This window comes from Dermacentor variabilis, chromosome 6 (genome assembly GCF_050947875.1).
Source record: "Dermacentor variabilis isolate Ectoservices chromosome 6, ASM5094787v1, whole genome shotgun sequence".
In the NCBI taxonomy this organism is placed as follows: domain Eukaryota; kingdom Metazoa; phylum Arthropoda; class Arachnida; order Ixodida; family Ixodidae; genus Dermacentor; species Dermacentor variabilis.
This window is the reverse complement of record NC_134573.1, coordinates 187964389-187988278: the sequence shown is the minus strand read 5'-3', so window position 1 is coordinate 187988278 and position 23890 is coordinate 187964389. Positions and strand designations below refer to the sequence as shown.

At 39.0% G+C, this 23890-nt stretch overlaps 1 protein-coding gene across 6 annotated transcripts in view; it reads right to left on the bottom strand.

The window, feature by feature from the left end:
* The window catches only part of LOC142585967 (aspartyl/asparaginyl beta-hydroxylase-like), a 67564-nt gene extending 44565 nt beyond the window's left edge, over nt 1-22999 (bottom strand). For 3 of the 6 annotated variants that reach the window (XM_075697111.1, XM_075697112.1, XM_075697113.1), the window contains exons 1-9: nt 22727-22999; nt 22056-22235; nt 21478-21581; nt 21224-21296; nt 17345-17605; nt 14973-15127; nt 12105-12339; nt 8970-9106; nt 1526-1720 (exon numbers count right to left, since the gene is read on the bottom strand). In XM_075697111.1, coding sequence (XP_075553226.1) covers nt 1526-1720; nt 8970-9106; nt 12105-12339; nt 14973-15127; nt 17345-17605; nt 21224-21296; nt 21478-21581; nt 22056-22235; nt 22727-22781 — 1395 coding nt within the window. In that variant the 5' untranslated portion in view covers nt 22782-22999. Of the gene's footprint in view, nt 1-1525; nt 1721-8969; nt 9107-12104; nt 12340-14972; nt 15128-17344; nt 17606-21223; nt 21297-21477; nt 21582-22055; nt 22259-22539; nt 22674-22726 lie in introns of those variants that run through there. The other 3 variants (XM_075697109.1, XM_075697108.1, XM_075697110.1) reach the window with 3 other exon arrangements.
* Nucleotides 23000-23890: the final 891 nt, after the last annotated feature.

Here is a 23890-nt window from a genome sequence, read left to right as displayed (position 1 = left end):
TTTTGATGTGCCTAGTATTTTCATGTATACAAGATTGCTTAATCAATATGACCAACAGTAATGTTTAGAGAAGTGCTGACACAAAGTGCTGAAGCCAAGTTGTCAACATGACTGAATTTCTTTGTAGTACTTGCTACCTACTTCTTGTCAGAATCGCAGACTATTGCATCAAACACAGTTAAACTGATTTTAAATATTGGTATAGCAGTCACCTTTAAGAGGAGACGCTCCTCGAAACAACTTTTAAAAAAATTTGTATTAGAGGTCTCAAAATTCAGTCTAGTATAGAGTTTTCTATGCAGATTTCAAATATGGCACTGCTTTTTTTGTAGCTGTTATAGTGTTATGTGATGCACAATGGCAAAATATAGTAGTCATCTTTAGGGGCACTTTTTTTATGTCATAAGTTTTCACAGAAAGCATTAGGCTGTTGCTTGTTTAGCTCTTTGTAGATCGCAAAGTGCCGATATCTAGTCAAACAGTGTGTACAATTGCTGAAACTATGCAAGAAAATTAGAACATTTCAAATAATCTTTTTCTCAATTCTCTGAAATGTACTTTTGCAACTTACGGCTTGGAGATATTGCAATTTCAAGTAGATAATAGCACTGTACATATCTTCAAGAGCATGTATGCCAAATTTTGTTAGTAAAAGTGTACAAGGATAATTTCATGTGATTGTGAAAAGAAAATTAGCTAAAGTGTCCGAATTTTTTTATAGTTCCAGTAATTGCACACGCTGTTTGAATAGATATCGGCACTTTGCGGTCTACAAAGAGCTAAATAAGCTACAGCACAAAGCATCCTGCAAAAATTTATTACACAATAAAGTGCCTGCAAAGTCACTCTATTTTGCCATTGTGTAGGACTTAACTCAAAAACTACAGCAGCTACACAAAAACTAATGACAAATGTGAAATCGGCTTGAAATGCTCTATAAATGGGTGGATCTTCAAATCTCTTGTACAAATATTAAAGAAATGTTTTTTCGAGGAGCGTCTCCCCTTAAGAAGCAGTATTGTGGCAGCCTCCAATCAATGTGACATTGTACAGGTTTATGGGGCACCTTTCACTATGTGTGCCACTGGGAAATGACGAGTAATGCACTGCTAGCACTGATGAGCACATTAATGCACAATATTGTGTAGCCACGCAGCAACACTTTCATGGCTACAACTTGAAATTATGTTGGATTCTGTTCTTGTAGTAATCCAACCAGCACTAACCACAGCCAGGTAATGCCAAATTTGATCTATAATGCATCTGCATTGGCACAAGCACAATTGCACAGCTGCTGGTTTGATAGAGACCTAACAGAACAGTGCATCACAATGCATGACTAAATACTGTATGTGAAGAGCACCATTGCTCATGTTCAATCCGTAGTTACGTGTTGCAGCACATGAGTTCTACTATGCTTTGTGACCCACTGCAACATGTTTACGGAGGGAAATAGCAGCTCGTTGAATTAATCTCAGTGCCCCACAGTGGAACCCTCGAAGAAGAAGACCTCATTGAAAGTCACCTCATCATTCTGTCCGGTCCTCTGGAGGGCATCTCCTAGGTGCAAGTAAAACCGGCCATCTGTGACCCCTGGCTCCTTGGTTGCAATGCCTTCGCTCATATACTTGATGCCACTATCCAAGTCATTCCTTTCAGTCTTCAATATGAAACCATAGTGCACCTTGGCAAACCCATTGTTTGGGTCCTGTTTCAAAACCTGAATGAGCAAGAGCAAAAACTGAGACAAGGCCTTACAGGCTCAAATTATGAATTGTCAGAAGTTCAAGTTGTTCAAAACCATATCAAACGTAATTGGAAGACAAAAGTATAGCTAGTTATTTTAAAAAAATGATGCACACAAAATTTTTATTTTTGCATTCCTTTCAGATGAACCTAGAAATGAAGCCAAATTAATACATACGTACAAAGCAGGCATGCATTAGCATTACAATGGTTTCTATTCAGCTGCAAACCATGGCTAAAAACGTTGCTTTTTTTCGTGCTTTTATGATTTTGTAATTGCTTTTCAGAACATATAGCAGAGAAGGCAGAAAGTGTACAGCAATAAGAAGCAAATAAATGAGTTGTGCAGGCGCATTGGATGAAAACCATAAAGGGCCACCGAAACCAAATCTTTACTGTGAACAGTGGTAGCTGTCCTGTAGCTCAGCTTTTGTGAATTGTAATGATGTGTCACTATGGTTACTTTGTTGCAATATAAATTTATGAATAGCTCAAAGCAAGACAGGGAAACAGTTTTTCCTCTTTATGGGAAAGCTAAGATTCAGTTTCAGTGGCACCATATAACTTTTTTTCCAATGTTTTGCAATGCTACTATTTGCATAGCTCTCATTTCTGTTTAAATAAAGCCAGCAAAATCATTAAAAGCTCTCATGGCCCACTGCTTGTAAATCACAGCAGTCTTCTGTTAAATGTGGAAAAGAAAGCTACACAAAAAGAAGCACGTTGCAACCAAGTGAAAGTGGTGTTTTCAAATGTGCACAACAAACCTGCATTGATTGTGGTCATAAGGTTAAGAATGACAAAGTTAGAGAGGTGATCACTACCAATTAATGGCAATATTTTTCACCAATGCATGCAGTGTTCTTAATAAGTGAACTTTATCATCTCGTATTGATGCATGCTCAGCAGACATAATTGCCCTTTTGGAAACTTGGCTTTCAGCGAAAATAAGAAACAGTGATATTTTATAATGTGAAAAAAGTTATAAGATCTACTGCTATGACTGTGATGTTCGTGCTCGCAAGGGTGGGTGTTCTAATCGCCATGAATGATCAACTTGCTTTGTCGAATGTGCCAGTAGTGCCTGCTTTAGAGTTTTTGAGCATACATGCTGCTGCTGATAATCATAACTGTATTTTTTGCATGTGTTATAGACTGCCAACAGCACCAAAATCTTTCTGCGATGATTTACATGATGTTCTAAACAATTTAACTCTTCGTTGTCCTACGTCACCTTTGTTTCTTTTGGCGGATCTTAATTTTCCTAATATTTTGTAGTAAAGTGGTTTCGTTTTTCTTTCCTGGGCAAAAAGCTCATCTGGTGATACACAATTTCTGAATCTCTGTTCGGACTTTAGAGCTAGCACATGAACCCAACTGTTTTTCGTTGTTGTTTTCTTTATTGTTCCTGTAAGAGCCTGTAAGAGCCTGTAAAGGCTTACAGTATTAATAAAAAAAAAAAAAACTGTACCACTACCATGTCATCTAACATCCTAGGCCTTATTTTTACCACTTTGCCCGACTTTGTTTCGAAACTGATTTGCCTACAGGGCTTAAGTGATCACTTGATTATTAATTTTATGTTGAGAATGCACATATCTCTCAAAAAAAAAAAAAATCTAAAGTTATCATTGACTACAACCACGCTGACACACCGTGAATTACTAGTGAACCGGAAATGTTCACCAGCGACTGCGTTACTAAATTTGATTAATGCTCTGTTGAAGAAAACTGGCAGCTCTACAAAAATAAATAATATTTCATTAACTGGTATATATCTCAAAGGCAGTTTCATAGAACTCATGCTTGCACTGGTTTAATAATTCCTTAAGCAACTACGCAACAAAAAGAAACATATTTTCCAATACGCCAAACAAACCAATCTTGCCAAGCGCTGGGATGCTTATGATTATGTGGAAGCGGAGTACATTTATGCCACTAGCAATGCTAAAAAAACTAGTTTCAATGTTACACTGCTCTTACTAACTAATCCACGCAAATTCTGGAACATTGTTAGCGACAAGAAAGCCGATTATATTCAGTTGGTTCATGTTGATGGCAGCGATTATGAAGAAAATCTGTGTTGCACTGTGTTAAATGAAGTGTTTACCTCATTTCTTGTGATAATAATCCTACCAATTTACCGAATATTCCCCATTCCTTGTTCCATACTACGGATTCCATATTAATTGACTGAGTGGGTATCAACCGCTTGATTGATGCTAAAAGATTTATTTTTCTGCAGGTCCTGATCTTATTAATTCAAAAATGCTAATATGTATGGCACAATTTTCATCTGTTATTCTATTGAAACTGTTCACTCAGTCATTACAGTGCTCATCACTTCCTACAGACAGAAAAACAGCTAAGGGCATTCCGCTCCATAAATCAGGTAATGCGGATTGTCCTGAGAACTACCGGGTCTGTCTCATTAACTAGCATTCCATGCAAACATTTAGAACATGTAATATACTCTCGTCTTATGGATTTCCTGGAAAGTAACCCATTCTTCTATCCATGTCAGCACGGTTTTATAAAACCGTTTTCATGTGATACTCAACTTCTTTGTTTCACTAACGATTTGTTTGCCGCCTTAGATCAAAAATTTGATATTGACTGTATACTTTTTAGACTTTGCCAAAGCTTTCGGCTTCGTATGTCATAACCTACTTATTCACAAACTTAATCAGCTTAATATTGAGCCAAATATGCTGTCTTAGATTAAAGAGTTTCTTTAATATCAAACTCAAAATGTCGCAGCCAATAACTATCCATTTGTTTTGTCACCAGTTACATCTGGCGTGCCACAAGGATCTGTCTTGGGGCCTTTGCTCTTCTTGATTTATATTAATGATCTCTCTAACAGTGTAGTCCCATCATCAATTAATCTGTTTGCAGATGATTGTGTAACATATTGCAAGATCACTAACCCTGATAATTCATATAAGCTGCAAGGGGATCATTACAATGTGTCACTCTGGTGTAACAAGACGATGAGCAAAACGTGAACAAGGTGAATGCAGGAGCCAACATTTCGACAAGTGGACTTGTCTTCTTCAAGGCGACGTACGCTTTCCTCGCCACAGTATATATAGGTGGGGTTCTTCTAAAGGGGAGAGGGTGTGAGGCGGGAGGGTGCGGAAACAAGGGAAGGTGTGTTAGCATGTCGAATTGAGAGTAAAGGAAAGCAGTGCACAAGGTCAAAGCCAGAGCCACTCCGGTATTTTAACCCACGCATGTTAGCTTGTTAGCCGGAGTGTCAAAGGCATGTGACACACTGGCTGAAAAAAAAAGGGGGGGAGAGGAATGGAAAGGAAAAAAAAGAAAAGAAAAAAAAAGGGGGGGGGGGGAACGCCAAGAAATCCAACTAAGTGTTGTTGCCTATAGCTTGAAGTTTAGCATAGCGAATAGATTCTAAAGCTCCCTTTGAAACGTTTATGCCTATTGGTTGCAATGTCTTGAACTTATGGATAAGGTATGATTCTCTGCATTTTCTTTCTCGTTCAGAACGGAAATTTGACTGTAAGATGTAGAGTTTAAGTTCATCAAAGTTATGACCTGGTTGGTTGAAATGCTCGGCAACGGCTTTGGGAAGCTTTTTAGCTGTGTCCGTGCGGTGTCCGTTTAATCTGACGTTCATTGATTGTCCTGTTTCACCGACATATTGTTTCTTACAGAAGGAACAATCAAGCATATAAATCACATCCTAACTTGTACAAGTGAAGCTAGATTTGACTTCATGTGTATAACTATTAAAAATAGTTATACACATGAACAAATACAAATATACACATATACACATGAACATACAAATATAACTATTAAAAATAGTTATATTTGTATAACTAATATTAAAAATTAAATGCACCGCAAATATTAATGACATTTCCTATGCAATCGATGAAGGTATCATGGTGCGACATTTCGCCGATAATTGCTTATTATACAAAGAAATTAATAGCACGGAAGATCAGAAATTACTCAGTGACGCTCTTAAGGCTATAGAAAAATGGTGTGACAAATGGAAAATGAAAATAAATGAGGGTAAAACTGTTGTATTGCGCATAACGAATAAAATAAATCATATTTTTGATTTTAATTACACAGTGAATTCTTCGGTTCTTTCCATGGTTGACGTGCTGAAATACTTAGGCATACATATATCCACGAATTTAAGCTAGTCGAATCATGTTATAACAATATGTGAAACTGCGGAAAAGAAGCTTTGGTTCTTGTGACTGAAATTGCAGTTAGGCTCACAGTCAGCAAAACTAATAGCTTACTTAAGGAATGTTCGACCCACGCTAGAATATGCCAGCATAATCTGGGACCCTTATCAGTCAGGGTTAATTGAGAGACTGAAAAGAGTTCAACGTCGAGCAGCAAGGTTTATTCTATCACGTTACTCTCGCACAGATTCTGTCTCCGAAATGCTCGGTTTGCTGAACTTGCCTACGCTCGCTGAACGCTGGCGCATAGCTAGGTTAAAGTTCTTTTTTCTTCTCAATAAAAACACATTCAACATCAATAGTGAACAGCATTCGATAGCACGACAAGGTAGAACGCTACGGTAAAGCAAATATAATATTTTTCAAATACCTCAGATGCACATTAATGCTTACGCATTGTCCTTCTTCCCAAGAACCATTAAAGAATGGAATGAATTACCGGTGATAACGCGAGAAAGCATCAGTGCAGAAGAATTTGAGAAAACTTAAAGCTACATTGAAAGATGCACGCACGTATATATGCTCACCACTTTTTTGTATGTGTCCCCCCCACCGCCAGAGGGGTGTATGAACTCATTTGTTAACACTGCATTTATAGTCTTATTGATCAGAGTATGTGCAGAATATTTTGCTTATGTATCTTTTTTGTTCGCTTATGTTCGCCTATTCAAACACTATTCATGTAATGCCTTATTCATGTACTGTACTAATTGCCGAAATACTGCTACTGACTTGTTCTTTTTTTTGTGCTATATGTGTTATTGGAATATCATGTATTGTACTAATTGTTGAAGTGCTGCTTTTGACCCACCCTGTAACGGCCGATAAGCCAACAGTATGAGTAAATAAATATAACTGACACTCTACAAAACCCTAGTTCACTCAAAACTAGAATTCGCATCTGCCATTTAGGATAACAGTCAAGCATCACTAACCCTCACCCTTGAAGTAATTCAACATTGAGCAGCTCGTATTATTTTATCTAACTATTCCCGCAATTCCAGTGTAACATGTATGAAAAAACTGAATCTCCCAGATCTTTCAATACGCCGCAAATGCGCTGGCCTTTGCCTATTCCACAAGGTTTATCACTGTAACCAAGTGCTGAAGAAACAACTTATCACCCCACCTTTCTACGTTTCATCGTAATCTGACCATAGATATAAAGTTGACGTCCCATCCTGCCAAACAAACAGGTACCATGATTCTTTTTTACCCTGCACAAGTGTTGACTGGAACCACTTTCCTGCTTACATCATTCACATCACAGACGTCTGCATATCATCTTGATTTGTTACCTCTCCTTTCTGTAGTGCCTTCAGGCCTTGAAAGTATAAAATAAATAAATAAACAAATAAATAAATAAATAAATAAATAAATAAATAAATAAAACACAAAACATACTACTGGTGGCATTCTCAGGAGGGAATTAACAACAAACAGCCAGTTTTGTTCACACAGAATTCTTCATTTGTTTTTACAATATGCTTCATTTTGGCATGAAAATCACTGAAATACAGAATGACCTAATCACGTGCAAATGCATGTGCTCACAACAACGTCTTGGTGTTAACAACGCAACTAGACGGGGACACGAGACAAGAAGACGGCACCAAGCAGCGCTCGTGGTGTTGTCTTTTCATCTCGTGTCCCCGTCTAATTGCGCTGTTAACACCAGGATCGAAAGCCAACAAGCTCAAGCTGCCGCTCTAGTGAACAATGTTCTGACAAGCTTTTCTGGCCACTGGTTGAATAAAGACACTTATTTTCTGGTTAATTCATTGTTTCAGGTCCCCAATCATATGGACTTCGAGCCAATCACCACCAAGTCTGTGTAATAGATCAGTGACTGTACTTCTTTTGTTGAATGTATTGCCACACAACTTTGCCACCTTGTTTGATAGTGTATTAATTAAAGGGTCCCATAGCAGTCAGGTGCTTAAGAACCTCTAGTTGTATCAGTTGTGTCTTTATAACTTGCACTTTAGTTGAATGAAAATAAACTGCAGATTTCAAACATCTAAGCTCGGGAATGAAATTTTTGAATTTGACCACATATGAATCAAATGGTTTTGCAGTGAAATTACAGCTTAGTGGGTCAATTGAAATCTTTAAATTTGCTTGAATTAACCAAGATTGCTCATTCAAGTTTGAATTAATCATAAAACCTTGGTACATAAAGATGCTTGGAGCCAAGGAAAGGTAGTGGTTTGCATTACTAAGGCTTCTTTTTCTTTCCTGTAATCCTATCCTCACGATACTTATACTTCAAAAAAGGCAAGTCCACCTGTCGAAATGTTGGCTCCCGCTTTTACCTTGTTCTCGTTTTGCTCATCGTCTTATACTGCAGTTGAATAACTGAAAACCAATAACAATCTCCTTGTTACTCTGGACACTCCATATCTCCTTGTTATTCTGGACAGTCCATATTAAAGCAAACAATAAAAATTAATGAACAGAACACGGAATAACTGCAAATTCGAGCATGATGTCAGTATTAGAAGTTATTTTTCACTATTAGATGTCACGACCAATTTTATGCCTAACAAGCACTTCCCTTTTGTATATGGTCGTTAGTAAGAACATGGTGCAGTGTGGCCGCGGTCTGCAAAGTGACAGCGTGCATGGCCGCACATTGAAGCTAAGCGGCACAGGTGCACAGGGGTGTGGAGGAGGGGATTCGTGTCGCGTGTTGTCTGCAAAAGCACGGCGTGCTCCCCGGATGTAGCAGACGACATGAAGCCCCGCCTCCAAGCCCTTGCACAGCTCCTGTATGCCTGCGCTGCTTAGCTTTAGTGTAGGGCCGCACTGTGTGACCCATCAGTTCGTGGCCACGCTGCACCGTGTTTGCACTAAGAGTGGATGACCCTATGCATTAAACAAATGAGCTCTTTTAGTAAGATAAGGAGACTAAACAATAGCCAGCACATCTACAATAATTGCTGCTTCATAAGCAGAAACGGAGTTCATAGAAGGAAGAAATAAGTTTGACACCTGTTCAAGCAGCTCGGCAGCAACCTTTCCTTGCCCAATCATGAGGTAAGAAACTGCCATTTGATTCTTGATTCCAATATTCTCTGGGAACTTGCTGCTCATTTCCGCCTGCAGTTTTATAGCTTTGGTAAAAATTCCTGAAAGGTATGCAGAAAGCTTGCTTGCACAAAAACAATCTGACCTAGTGCACAATCTTAAAGGTGCATTGACACAAAATCTTTATATGGTGCTTTATTGCTTTATAAGACAGCTGCCAACACATAACTACAATAAGGTGCCAGAATTCCTTAAACACGCAAAAAATGTCCAATCATGTCCTCTCTTAACTCTCTTAATGTGACCAGTTCAGAATGTGCGCAAAATGGAGTTCGGCTTGTTGTAGGGTTTGTTTGCAAGGTCAACTCTACATTTCATGAAAGTCGCAGGTCGTGATCACACAGCATCACAAACCACTGACACACATATTGGTCAGCCTGGTGCAGGAGCCACAAGCTACAGTGACTGTGTTGCCAACGCTGAACGTATGGTGCACCTGCTATTCTCTCTCGACTGTGTGGTTTTCTACATTTGAAGTGGGATATGTTTGATCCTCTGCTACCACTTCTTTCAGGACAAGCAGCCCCCTTCTCACTTTGTCTTCTATTTCCTATTATCTAAAGCTTTAGGCAAAACGACCACAATCTGGCTGAAACCAATGTGCTAACTCGTGCATCAGTGATAGCATGTTATCACCACTTTCCCCAATTTTCGTGGCATGTAGAGGATGCCTTGTGAACAAACCTTATGCCAAAAAGCCGCACGCCATTTGGAGCATGTTTTGAGCTGCTCACATTAAAAGATATTATTGGTAATTTTATCTTTGTGCTCAATTTCTTGCATTAGATGGTATAATTCATGATTCATTGGAAGTTTAAAGAATTGAGGCCTTATCGTATGATTGCAGAATCAGCAGCTATTTCAAAAAGAAAAAGTTGCATGTTCAAGGAATTGAGGTCTCATACTATGATTATAATGTTGGCAGTTATGTAACAAGGCAAAAAAAAAAAGCAAGACAAAAATTTAATGTCAGTACTCTTATAACACACTAATGTCGAAGAGTGGGGCATCAGGAATAGTATGCAAAAATTTATAGCAATGAGCACTCCTCATATTGCAGTGCATTATCAACAACAGCCCTTTTTTTATACATACATGTTTCAAGCATATTCACGCTCTTCCTATGGACAACAGTATTAGAGCAAGTTCAGTGGTGACATTGCTTCAAAGCCACTTTGGATCATTTTTCTTCAAGCCTGGCCTGTTAATGTGGTCTATTGTTTTTTTTAAGTGATATATTGTAACGCTGATCTGTGTTTTTCAATTTGATTCTTCTGGTTCTTATGCCCCCACCTGTAACCCTGTATGTTTTATTTCTATGATATCCTTCTGGCACCAGCTTTCATGTCATATACCCTTATACAAAATCACTAAATGGCCATTGCTGCACATACAAATTTAAGGAAATGTAATACTGCTCTTCTTAGCTACCTGAGACCGACACTTGCGCCATATTATTTCTATTAGGTAAAAAGAAAGCACTGATAATAAGACTTGTGATTCTAAAGCCAAAGAAACCAAAAAATGTAATCATCACATATGTAATACAATAGCATTAAGTTGTGCCAACCTGCTGAAACAGCAATTAAACAAAGAATGCTGACAGCAGTCAAGCGCAGCAAACATCTAGCTTTATGTTTCTCTGCAGTACTTTATTTGTTTCTTGTGTTTGTGTCCAGCGAAGTACTTTTTGTTGCTGATTGTGCCAGAGCATCAATCCCAGTTCGTCTAGAAACCTTAAAAGATTTATTGTTTTAAAGCGAAGCTTTCTTTGCCTCTTCCTTCAACTTTCCCACTGCTGCTGCTGTCCAGCACAGTGCGTCGGCGGGTGGTTCAGAGTGCGTGTATACAGACAGGAGCGAGTCAGAGAGGAAAGGCGATGCGAGAAACTCGTTTTCACCCTACCGCGCCCGAATGTGCACAATGCCCTCTGGAGCTCCCCGGGCGTCGCCACATTGGCCTCTTGACAGCTCTAACTATCTGTGACTCCCCTCAGAAGCATTGCAGAAACTGCGGCGCTTCCCTTTCTACTAACGTGGGAGGCCAGAGGGGACGCAGATATAACTGTAGAGTTGAGGGAGAAGAAGAGGCTGCTCCCATACAAGGGAGGGGGTAAAGTGTGTGAGAAGGCAAGGAAACCCTACTACTATATGACAGCGGTTGCGGGAAAACTGGATAAGCTTAAGTTCAAGGTATGGTACAGTACGTTGCTGCTATTTTTGAAAAATAAACACCATGAAAATATGTCAAGTGGACAAACTGCGCAGGGCATGTAGAAGCAGAGCCGCATTAATTAAAGTGCACTGCAGAGTCCAGGTGACACTACGGAAACGGTCAACCGTGAAATCAAGACTTCTGTGCCTGCCGCGGTAACATTGCAGCTATGGCATTTCTAGAGGTCACGGATTTGATCCCAACTGCGGCAGCCACATTTCAATGGGGGAAAAATAGAAAATGCATGTGCACTTAGATTTTGGGACTCGTTAAAGAACATCACGCTGTCAAAATTAATACAGAGTCCGTCACTATGGCGTGTCTCGTAATCCAATTGCGGTTTTGGCACGTACAACCCTATAATTCAATACAACTTCACTACTTCTGCCCTGATGCGATGTGCCATGTGAGGCAATCACAGTGCTCAACCCTCTCAGAGGTTATGAAATATGTCGGACAACAACACCTCAAGCAAAAACTTCTCCCTGTGTGTTCTGTGTACTACGCAGACAGACAGTAGTGGTGCACGCAAGGTAATGTTTAACATCAACTCACCACTCCCGTGTTAGTCTAAACATTGAAGAAATTAAGCTTAGCCATCAACATCGCCACTAATTATCATCAATCAAAGCATCCAGCAAGGAAAGCTCCCCTTACATCGATTCCCACAGTGCGTGGGGTCTGCATAATTTTTTCTTCCCTTCTTAGATAGGCTAAGTGCTGAATTAAGTGAAGTATCTAACGGTCACAAGGCACTGATTCTTGTGCACATATGTAGTGCTTAATCAACTGACTGGTGGCCCAGACAGCCGCAAGCTCACTCACCTCGGAAGCGCATGCGATCCACAGCTTTGTTTCCTGCTCGGAGGTACAACTCACTGGGAACCTTCGGCAACTTCATCACCTCCAAATAAGCCTGGATGCTCTGTTCCAGGATCGAATTGCTCTTCCTCAGTTCAGCAACCTTCTCCAAGGCCAGTGCTTTGCCATAGTTGGCTCTGGGACTTTGTGGGTGAGTTTGGAGGAGCCGCTTAAACTTCTCAAGAGCCTTTTCAGGGGACTGAAAGGTGTGACTAACTTAGAACTGTGTAGTTATGGCTACAAAGAACTATCCCCAGCATGCCTGCCAAGCTTCAATTAAGGGAAAACTAAGTTTGGTTATAGTTCAGGCATTGAACATTCCATGCAAACACATTTCACATACGGCTTCAAATGGGATCAGTAAGGTCAAAAACACATTAAGGTTAGATAAAAACAAACAGAAATACAAGTTATTTCACGGTAATATGGTAACACAACACAAGCTTGCAACTGCAATGCTAACGCAATTTTTAAAATACAAGAACAGCAGGCTAAATTCTAAATAGTGAAACGTGCAATACATCACGTGTGCTATTACAATCTTTCAGATTGGACAAAGATGAGCGTTACAACTGTTTTTAATAGTGATGTTTTACAACACAATGAAAATTTCATAGGAAAGCTGATTCGTACTTATGAAACTTTTTCTGTAATTTTTGTAAAGAGAAATAAAATTAAGAATTTACTTTTTGAAAATTCCAAATAATGACTAGTACATAAACGAAGAATGAAGACCTAGTTTTCTCTCTTTCACAAAACAGTGAAGATAATCGAAGCTGCTGTCGCGCTATAACCTACAATTACTGCAGACTGGTGTAACCACACACAGTTTGTTAGACTTAGTCATTGTGCAATTAACTATGCCTAAATGCCAATTTTTACAGCAGTTAAACAGAAACACAGTGAACTGAATATTCCCCACCAAAGTTTCAAAGAATAAAAATGAAAAGCAAAAAAATATCTGACAGTCAAATGGTACCAATGAAATCAGCTTTTATCACAGTCTGCACTAAGTGACGTTAAAGGAGTGGCGCATACTACTAATACAGCCATTTTCATGTGCTCGAGCAGACTTTTGCCTGTGAATCCAAGCTCTAAAACTGTGCATATGCAAGTCCTTTGTTAGCTAGGTGCACAAAAAGATTCACTGTTTCAGTGAACATTGTCTGCTTGCTGCTCGCTTGATATATCTGTGCCTAGTCTACAATTTCGGCAGTCAGATATCCTAAGTCTATGCCATTCTACCTTTTGCCCTTGACCATCAATTTGGAAGCTGCTGTTCCATGATTATCTCGATGACACAGCTGATGATGAGAATGGAAGAGAAATTAACAACAATAATAAAAAAGAACGCAAGAAGGAGTATAATCTGCCAGGCCTGCATACAACTATGTTAACATTTTATAGTCCCTTTGATGAGCACACAGTGAATGCAGGCAATGCAGTAGCACTTGCACAGGACTAATGTTTGGTTAAAGCAGTGCGTTACCAAAATTTTTTTGTGCAGATCATAAACAAAGGTTAAACATTCGCTTGGAGAAATTTCTCTAATATGGGGCTTAATGATGCATCCTCACACACAAATGAGTCTTTTTAAGAGGAATTCCCTCAAGAATCATGCACCGTTACATACCAGTATGTGTGTGTCAAGGCACCTCTTAGTGCTAAAGTGCAGACAAACCAGGTCAGTCTCAATAGTGCCTGCCCTCTACATGTATATGATTGAGCCAAGAATGGCAGTTGAACTATATGGTAGCAACATGTGTCCAAATAAAGATTACCTCACAATAATTTTTTTTTCCTACACTATGGGTCAACCACCCTCCCTACAAGTCCCAGAATATATCATCCACTTCCTGAAAAGGAAACATTAGTCTTCAGTGAACCGAGACATCTAAATAACACACAGTTCTCGCATATTTTTTTTTTCTTTAGGTAAAGGATAGCACAAGTACAAAATGTGGTGCAGCTGGCAGCTGACTTGCACCGATTCAACCCTGCGGGAACTTACAAAACCAATAGGCATTAAAAATATGAATTGTAGACATCTTGTAACCCAAACACTACAACATGCCTTCATAGAGCATGAGTGTCCTTTCATACTTCGAACGTGGTTTAAACTAAAAGGCTGGATTCACTAATGTCAAGTTAAAGAAAATCGGCCATATATATATATATATATATATATACTTTTCTATTCAGAATACAAATGTGAGGGGTAGTTGGTGAGTCAAAATTCAAGTAAAATATAAAGAATTTTGTCAAAGAGGCAACCCTCTCCAAATACCTGAAAATTGTCACTCAGATATTGGTGCATGTGCACTCCTAAACAGCACAGCTCTGCTGCAGTTTTCATCACAATTATAGTAGAACAAGGATAGCTGATGTGACGAGATGACAATGCTATCAGTATCTCACCAGCATATGTTGGGGACATGCTTGGTGTGTGCTCTTTTGTCTTAGTTTGTGTGTGTGCATTCTTTTTTTAATTGTGGGGTTTTTTGTGCCAAAACCATGTTCTGATTATGAGGCACGTTGTAGTGCGACTACTGGAATAATTTGGACCATCTTGGGCTCTTTAACATTCACATAAATCTAAGTACACGGATGTTCTTGCATTTCAGTTTGCGTTGTTGAAGTCCTACCATGCACAGTTATTATGATGAAAATGTAACATCATTGCATCAAGTGACGTAAATATTCTATGCCTTTCCAACATGCAAATTTGAACACCTGAAGCTAATGATAACACATGACTTTATGATATATAAGGCACTGTTTCAAATCGTTTTTGTTTTACTTTTGAGTTACTAGAATTGTAGGCAAGCCCACCTGCTCAACTAGCTCTTCAGATTCTTGGAGATCCTTCTGAATACTTGCATCATACTCATTTGTGATAGCAGCCTGTTCTTCAAGTGGATCTGCATTCAAAGCCATTGTTTCCAATGTAGATGTGGCCACCTCTGATGCTGGAGGTGAAGAAGCCTCTATAGGAATAAAAGCAAGCACAACTATGACTGTCCTAACAGTACTAAATGACCAGCAGTCAGTGAACTACCTAAGACTGATGTTATGAGAATGCTGTAAATTCTTTATAACGGCATGAAAACAGACACCACACAGACAATGCTGTGTGATGTGTGTCACATCCTTTGTGTGGGGCCTGTTTTTTGAACCTTTAAAGGGAATGTACAGTAAAGTGTACCAAATGGATCACCGACAATTCCTTTTTTGAGAGTGTGCTTTTACATTTTTATCGCTAGAGCAGCATTCTAGAACAAAGTGCTGCATTTGGATTTCCACAAGGCTGACCACCACTCAAGAGCTCCACTCAAATGCAGCATTATTACTAGGTAACATTAAACAGCAAATGAATAATGGCGCAAAGAGATAAACAGTTCAAGATAAAGCTTTTTCATTTCTTGTACTAACCACTTCATGTTCACTGAAAATTAAGTTTTAACATGTTTTCTATGTATCCAACAACAAAAATAGACAGCAGTAGAATAGGTGTAAACATTTTAATTTTTCTGCAAGTTTCATTGTGTCCAGAAAAGTGCACCCCATGCATAAACTCTATAAAGATATTGCATATGCAAGAACAAAATGAGTCACTATTTCATGTGCAGAGCACTTAAAGAATGTCCAGCCATGTCAGAAACTTGACTGATATAAATCACTTCTGTCAAAAAGAACTATAGAGCACCCCCTATGTGACCACTCAATGGCACCCCAGCTAAACATATTAGCATTCATCTTTCAGCAGTTTGTTTTTCTAAGACACTTTGTGCATGTTAGCAACTTTCATAGCACAGGTCTAACCAGCAGTGACTTACATTATGCAAGGCATTTTGATATCATTTTCATTGGCCCAGAAAATAAGAAGTTCAAAACAATTTACATGCAGCAGTCAACATCATACTTTGCTGCTGAGGGTGTGGGTACAGCTTCCACCAAGAGTTTTTTCATCCACTTTTACTTTATTTTTACAACAATAATTGTTGTGAAGTAATAACAGCCTTTAATAATAGCTTGTGACTGTCCTACATGGAGCTGATAGTATCAGTAAATAAAATAAAGAAATAAATTCCCCCTATGCTTTCCATGTATTCATTATCTGTTCGCTTCTTATGGTTCTAACTAACCAAAATTGGGGCCCTCGGCTCCCCTTTTTGTTCACAGCTGCAGCAATATGCATTTGTTTATATATCCCCATGGTTCTGCTGGCAGATTCCACTAAGCAAAGTGTGCTTACTGATCTTCAATGTTAAGTTTGAAAGTGGCATTGGAGCACTTCTCTTTCTCTTGGTGTGGAAATAGGAAGCAACAATGTTTGCCATCGTTCTTGATTAGGACAGCATGAGAGTGCTCAAGGTTTGGAGAAGCATAACAGTCAGCTAGTTTTCAAAGAAACTTGTAGTGGAGTACTCTGTTGTTCTGTTCTAGTCAACATACTTGCATTAATGCAGACAGGATGTCTGCTCAGCTACAGATTCCTTTCTGAGTGTCCTGTCCTGTGGCGTCAGGTAGACAAGCCTTACTGAAATTAATGTTCTCAAGATTCATTCCTTAATATGAGCTTGTCCATTTTACACATGCTGACAATTATTGACCTAGTAACACTGCTAGTCAAGCTCCCATTGGAACAGTCATGGCAAACTACAGCAATATTAAACCTAAAAGCCTATTTGAAGAAATAACTTGTAAAAGGTGAAAATACAATGAAGAAACAAAGGTGTGTGATGAAAAGTGCACTCAGGAATCATAAATATTGCTGGGCACATTAAACCGTATGTAAGTGTAACAGCCACATTCCTGCTCCACGTAAGAATATAAACTGCAGCTAGGGTAACTGAAATTTAGTTTCAGAATGAACTTTGCTGATGACAAATTTAACTTTGGTAACGTTGAGGGAAACATTTTGATTCTAGCATGAAGAATTAGCGCTTAGACAATTTTCAAGCAATATATTAAAGTTTTGCTATACATAACTGTCATTCTCATGCCACAGCTACATTTGCAAGAAGGCACTGAAGATCGATTCTGGAGGCAAATAGAAATGAGGTCAGATGAAGCCTAATGCTATGGTGAGGAGAAGGAAGCACATAGATGATGAGATGAAGCGGAAGATAAAGAAACTGATTATAATGGCCAACCTTATGTAGCTGATAAAAAAAGATGCAAGTACATGTCCTCAACTTTACCTGACACTTTTGTTGCCTCTAAGGACAACGCCCGGTCACTTTCATCCTGCTTAATCTCTGAAGCCTCTGAAGGCTGCAGTATTTCAGTAGAGCTTAGCAGATCTGTTTCCGTAAGTGTTGATGACACTGTTTCTGACGTGCGGCCAACAGGCACTTCAGTGTGGTCTGTGGTCGGGACAGATTCAAAGTGCTGCGTTGGTGTGCTTATCTGGCTGCTGCCAAGCGCTGCATTCTCAGGAGCCTGCAACGGCTCTGTGGGATCTGCACAAAAGAAAATAATAAAAAGAATTTGTTTGCTTCTTAAGGCGACAGTAATTATTAAATAGCAATGTTACATTGAGTTGTACTAGTATATTACACTTCTGCAATAGCACAACGACCACTTTTGCAATAAAAGGTCACTTGGTAAGCCAAAAAAGATACGAAAACTAATAACTGGCAATGCTGCAGTGCAAATCTCGTACCCACTCACCATGACATCATGGATTTCAACAGTGCCTACTCAGATCTAGCCAAGTTCTTATTGGTAAGAAGGAGTACAATATTGCCTTATGAAGTTATCAAACACAATTAGATAGCTTTTCATGTGCTAAAATGGCCCAAGTACAACAAAATACTTTGAACGCCACATAATGCTGGCGTATCAGCACTATTATCTTTAGTCTAAAATTCCAAAAAGCGATGTTTGGTTTTAGCTTTCTCCAGCAATAAGTGACCTTTGTTCAGCCAATGAATAAAAACAGTTTTGCAAAAATACTTTACTAGTCAAAACTGATTTGTAGTAGGTTTTGAATGTCTCTGTAAATTCACACAGCGCAGCTGTTACATTTATTTACACAATTAACCCTAAGAGGTAATGGAGTAAACTACTCACTAAGTTTACAAACTGATTTATGAATTCAGATCATCATCATCAACATCCTTTCAAGGCCTCTTTTGGGGTATTACATAAGGGGGGAGCAAATACGGGAAATGCCACTGCATCATTTCCTTTTAATGTTTTCTTTTTATTTCCCAGGGTGCTTATTCCTGATAAAATATGGTAACCCAGCAGTTGCTTCTAAGGCCACAAACCAGCGCAGAGCAAATATACAAAGAATATTTCCAATATTATAAATCTAAACCATTATATTATGATTGGGTAAATCGCAGGATTTATGTTCCAAATTTGCACAGTGGGTTATGAGGGATGCCTTAGTGGAGAGCTATGGATTAATTTTGGCCACTTGCAGTTCTATAACATGCACCCAAAGTATGGCGCACAAGCATTAATGGATTCTGGCTCCATCGGAACATGGCCAACACAGCCGGGAGTCAAACCTGCAACCTTGTTCGCAGCTGCACAACACCATAGCCACTGATGCACCCTGATGGGTAAATTCAAAGCACTAATTATAAATGCAGGACTTTGTCTTTTAGAGCATATCTACATAAATTGACTGGTGTAAATAATCCTACCCATCTCTGCCATACATTGTGTCAAGCAGTGCCATTTAATGTTATTGTACTGCTGAGATGTCAAGTTTTGATCTTTTTATGCTTTTTCTCCATTGTCAATAACTTAACAATTAGATTCAGCATAAACCATGGGAAGCAGATGGGCCAAGGTACCTTAATGTATATAGATTAATGTATTGCACATAATAAAATATAAGGTACAACCACACAAAATAAATACCAGAAATTAAAATACTACATAAAATTGTACTGCAGATATTTTAACAGTATTATGGCCACTTAGAATATTTTAAAGGTACTCCACTTTTCACAAATTATTGAACTTTAAATGCAAATAAGCTGCACTACTTGGCACTTCCACAGTGGGTTAACAATGTGAGGCTGATTTCTTTCACATCTGTCGAATGATAAATGTAACAGTTGTCATCAACAGACTGCGAGAACAAAATTAAGTAAAAGCTATGTTTAGTAACACATACAGTATCATGTACATGCATTACTGAAAAACCGAAATAAGTTTCCAATAACTTAACAATACACTCACAAACAACATAGTTAAATCAGGTTTGATGACAATCGACAATAAGTTTGTTTGAATTTTGCTATTTTATGTAAAACTTCTTTTGTATATGTGACACTTCAAATGATTTCTCAAGTGTTTACCAGTATTGTTACAGGTAAAGTAGTATGTCGAGTAAAGCGAGGAAATGGACTAGTTGGTAGTCATGTTCTTTTTTTTACCTGTGCTCAGTGAACACAAAGAGACACACCAAACAGGATGAGAAAGCACATACTACGAAATGGCCTCTTGTTAATGAAATGTCCCCCTTATGTGGGCCGCAGTTCCGAGTATGTGCAGATGGCTAGGCTAAAAAGACAACTAAAAGACACGGATAGCTTGGAAGTAGACAGATATGTTGATAAAAGAGCGGGTGCAATGAATGATTAACTATCTGCAGGTGTCTCACTTTTCTGTTTTTTATTTGGGTGACATTTCTTGCCAGCTCTATCTTAGGTGCTTGATTGTGCAGCTTGAGCTTCTCGTCCTGTTCGGTGTGTCTATTGTGTTAATTTCCGTGATTAGTTTCACTCAGCGCAGCTCAGAATGAAAGTAGTAAGCACCAGGTTTTAATAGAAACAGGCTTATTACAGATCTCCCGTGATGGTAAATCTTTACAGTTCTATCACCTCAAATTAATTATTTGAAGAAGTTAACATTACTTTCGAGATGAATTGCAGAGCGATGTTAGCTAATAACAATATGTTACTAATTAATATTGTAATTAATCTAGAGCACATGTCTCAGTTGCTAAGTCGAGGCCAAGCAGTATACAGAAATATCCAGTAAATATCCATTTAGCAGAAATAATGGACTTAGCACCAGTTCCGAGAAATATGCTTTCATATTCTGAGGTGAAATATACTGATGTTTCAGTTAGCACTTATCAGCACTCCATTTTCCACAGCGGTAAGAATTAACTGCAGCATCAATGCATTTAGCCACATATATTAAAGATGTATTGCTCAAAACTGCATGATTTCTGCTAAATGGTTATTATTTCATTACTTCTCAGCTTCAACTTTGCATTTATGACATGCTCTTAAGTAATTATTTACAACATTAACCTCTGGTATCTTGTTAATTAGTCAACATCATGCTGCCATTCAAGTATTGCCCACCTCTTAAAGCAATCCAGCTGATGTGACAGAGTTGCGATACCTACGACAGGAGATCATTACTAAGTCTGTTTCCATGGCACGAGGCTAGTGCACTGCATAATAAGCTCATTTTCTTTATTGTATGGGCCGCCTGACATTTTCACTGTGTCTATGCGCTATATTCGCACTTAGGTTTCACGGTATGTGAATGTAAAACATTGTGCTCATATACAGAATGTAAAAGCAGTGCATTGTGATGCACGCATGCTAATTTGTACCATTGTGGACAAACAAAATGTGAACAAGAAATTGCCAAGTAGACTATCTTTTGCAAGTAATAACTTGAGAACATGATCCCGCACCACTGCTTATCTGGTCTCCAAAGATGGCTTAAACATCACACTAGTGTAAAAGCCAAAATCATGCTTATATTACACGTGTTGGCGAAATAAGAAATGAAATATCACATTCTAGTTACCCTTAGGTTGTTTATATTTCAATTGTCCACGAGTGTACACGCAAGAAACCTGCATAAGGAGCAAGTGCCTTTGTTAGGCAGCATAATAATCTTTAGCTCCTGCTTCTACTCGTGTATGTAGGTAAGACGAAAAAAAAGTACATAGTTTTAAAGTTCTCACATGGAACTTAGATGACATATAAGAGCATAGAAATGAAGAAAACGAACAAAATCATATAAATAAAGGCAAGACAAATGCTGAATTTTGAATGATTTGCAAAACAAAGAAATTCATATGTGCATACCTATGCTGAAGGTTCCCAAGTTGATGCTTTGGTCCTTACTTTGGACACTTGGCTCTAATTCACTAGATCCCTCCTATGAACAGGAAACACAAGATGAGATTAACACAAGCCAAAGCATATTCAAAATTTACTGTGAAGCAAAGTAGCAGAGAGACAGTGGTACATGTAATGAAGGAAAGGAAATCAAGTCAGCCTGAGTGACATGCATATAGTTTTGTACATTCTTGGGGACAATAGGAACAAGGGTTCCATACCACATCAGTAGCATAATGCTGGCTTTCAACTTCCATTTCTTCTTGGGCAACTATGAAGTCCTCATTTGCTTCAAGTTCAGCTTCAGTATAAAATGTATTTAAAGCTGAAAATATGTAGAAGACATTAACAACATGCATAAATCACTATTCTGTCAAGTTATGGTCATATAAGGTTAAACAGCTAAATAATAAAAATTATGCTGACCTAGTTCACAAGAAGGACCTTGCTTTTATAGTGATGCTTTCGCATACCTAACTATTCTCTTCGGCCTTTCCTGCGACTGTCTTGCATGTTAATACAATGCACTTCATGCTTGTGTTATGTGTAAACAACCAAGCTTCAGTGAACTCTTCCAAGTAAGAGTGTGGTCATGACAGTATCTGAGGCAAAATGACTTCATAGTGTGCGTAGTAGCATAATCTTGATACCCTATCATAAAATGTGTTTTCATTTGAGCTTTGCAAACCTGCCAACAGAAAGAAATAAAGAACATTCCGCGCAGCATATGGTTATAAGAGTAGCAAATGCTAGTAGCTAGGCTGCTGCTGCAGCATAAAACGCATAAAAATCAGCTCACATGAGGAACTCTGCAGTGCCAAAAAGATAGCTCCAACCATTATGGCCAGGGCGACGAAAACAACCAAGAACGTAATTCTTGCTGTTGTGCTTGGTTCAGTAACCGATGCGTCATCTTCTAGCTCAGAATCCGAGTGCTTTTGGGGTTTATGCTTTTCCTTGGAACCTTCGTCAGCTGTTCCTATGTGAAAAAAAGAAATAATACTAAACGGAATGAGAAAATTTGTGAACATTTCCCTTATACTGAATTGTTTGGTTGTAACGGCAGAATGAGATCATTCTATAATTTCATCTGTCGAAGGGAATCGGTTGCTAATAATGTCCCAGTCAGAATTAAGAAGTACTTTCGATCGCGAAAACATTTGTGAACTTGGGCATGTAAAACAAATTCCACAGTCCCCATTTGTTAAAAACTACTATTGACGCTAGAAAAAAATGAAAACAAAAATAAAAGCGATGCGACCTTGCCGGGCACGTAAGCTTACCACAAGCAACAGGTCCAGCCCAACGGCACTTTCCAGAATCAATGACTATCTTTCGGAAAATACTTTCGTTATTGTGACGCCATTGCAGCCCTTGGATGATAAATGTCTTTAAGCAAGCTTTTTATACAATTGCGCTGTTGACAACGGGACATCTGACGCTAGAAATAGCCAGGTTAGTTAAAAATACCTTTCTCCAACGCTGCTTTGCGCTTCTTGCGGGAACGAACTTCGCGGTCCGACATCTCGGCGCGCACGGTACTTCTTTGCGCAGGAAGCGGTTTACAAACAGAGCGAAGCAACAAACTTAAATAAATTGATTAAGACGGCAGTATTGTGATAATTGAGGCGCAAATCGCTCGTAAAAAGTAAATAAGAAATGGTTACTGGCGTTTCTCCGGACGGTCCGCAGATCCTCAAACGGGACAGACGGAAAACGGACGAGCCGGAGCACAACGCCAGTGTTGACGACGGCACACCGACTTCCGCCAACCATACTTGCCATTTCCAAGGCCACTCAGCAGTTATCGGCTGGTTTCAAGGAGACCGGAGTGATCATTTCTAACATTATCTTAGCAGCGCAAAAACTCGAAAATGAAAGATAGCAGTGTGAGGAATGAGGGGAAAGGAAAGAAGAGCGCTCGTCTTTCCTTTCTTTGGACTTTTTTGTGCTACTAAGATCATGTTAAACTCGCCCAAGAAGAAGTTATTCTGCAGATCATTTTTAAGTTTTACGAAATTCTTAAACATTGCCTGTTGCACATAACATAACTACAGCCCTTGAGATGAGTTATTCGAAAAGGCGGGCATTGCGAGTACGAGGAAACGAAACGCATATCCAACAAATTAACGAACATTCACTAATTCTTAATTAATTACTTTACGGCACATATTGCAATTTATGAATTGTAGCCGGTGAGATTGCAAGGCGTATTCAGGTTGAATGAATTTCCAGAATCAGACCAGCAGTATCGAAATATGCGCCATCAAACTCGGCGCAATAAGGCTCTTTTAAGCATTGAAGCGTAAAAGTAACTGGAACACCCACGTTTCGTCCCACACTATGGCACATAATATATCAGAACTGGTATGGCACGCACGTTGTTCTACCGAGATTCGACTCCGCAGCAGGAATCAAAGTGACACCGTGTCGAACAGCCTCCACTATTATCAACTCAGCGCTGGATTAAGGGGGGGGGGCTAAGGGGGCTGCAGCCCATGGCCTCACCTCGGACAGTAGGAGAAGGGGGCCAATTTATTCTAACCTGCTTATTATATGGAACCATGGGCAACGGAACTTCGATCGACATGTATGGAGCGATAAAACCAGAACGAGCAGACGGGGCCCCCCGCC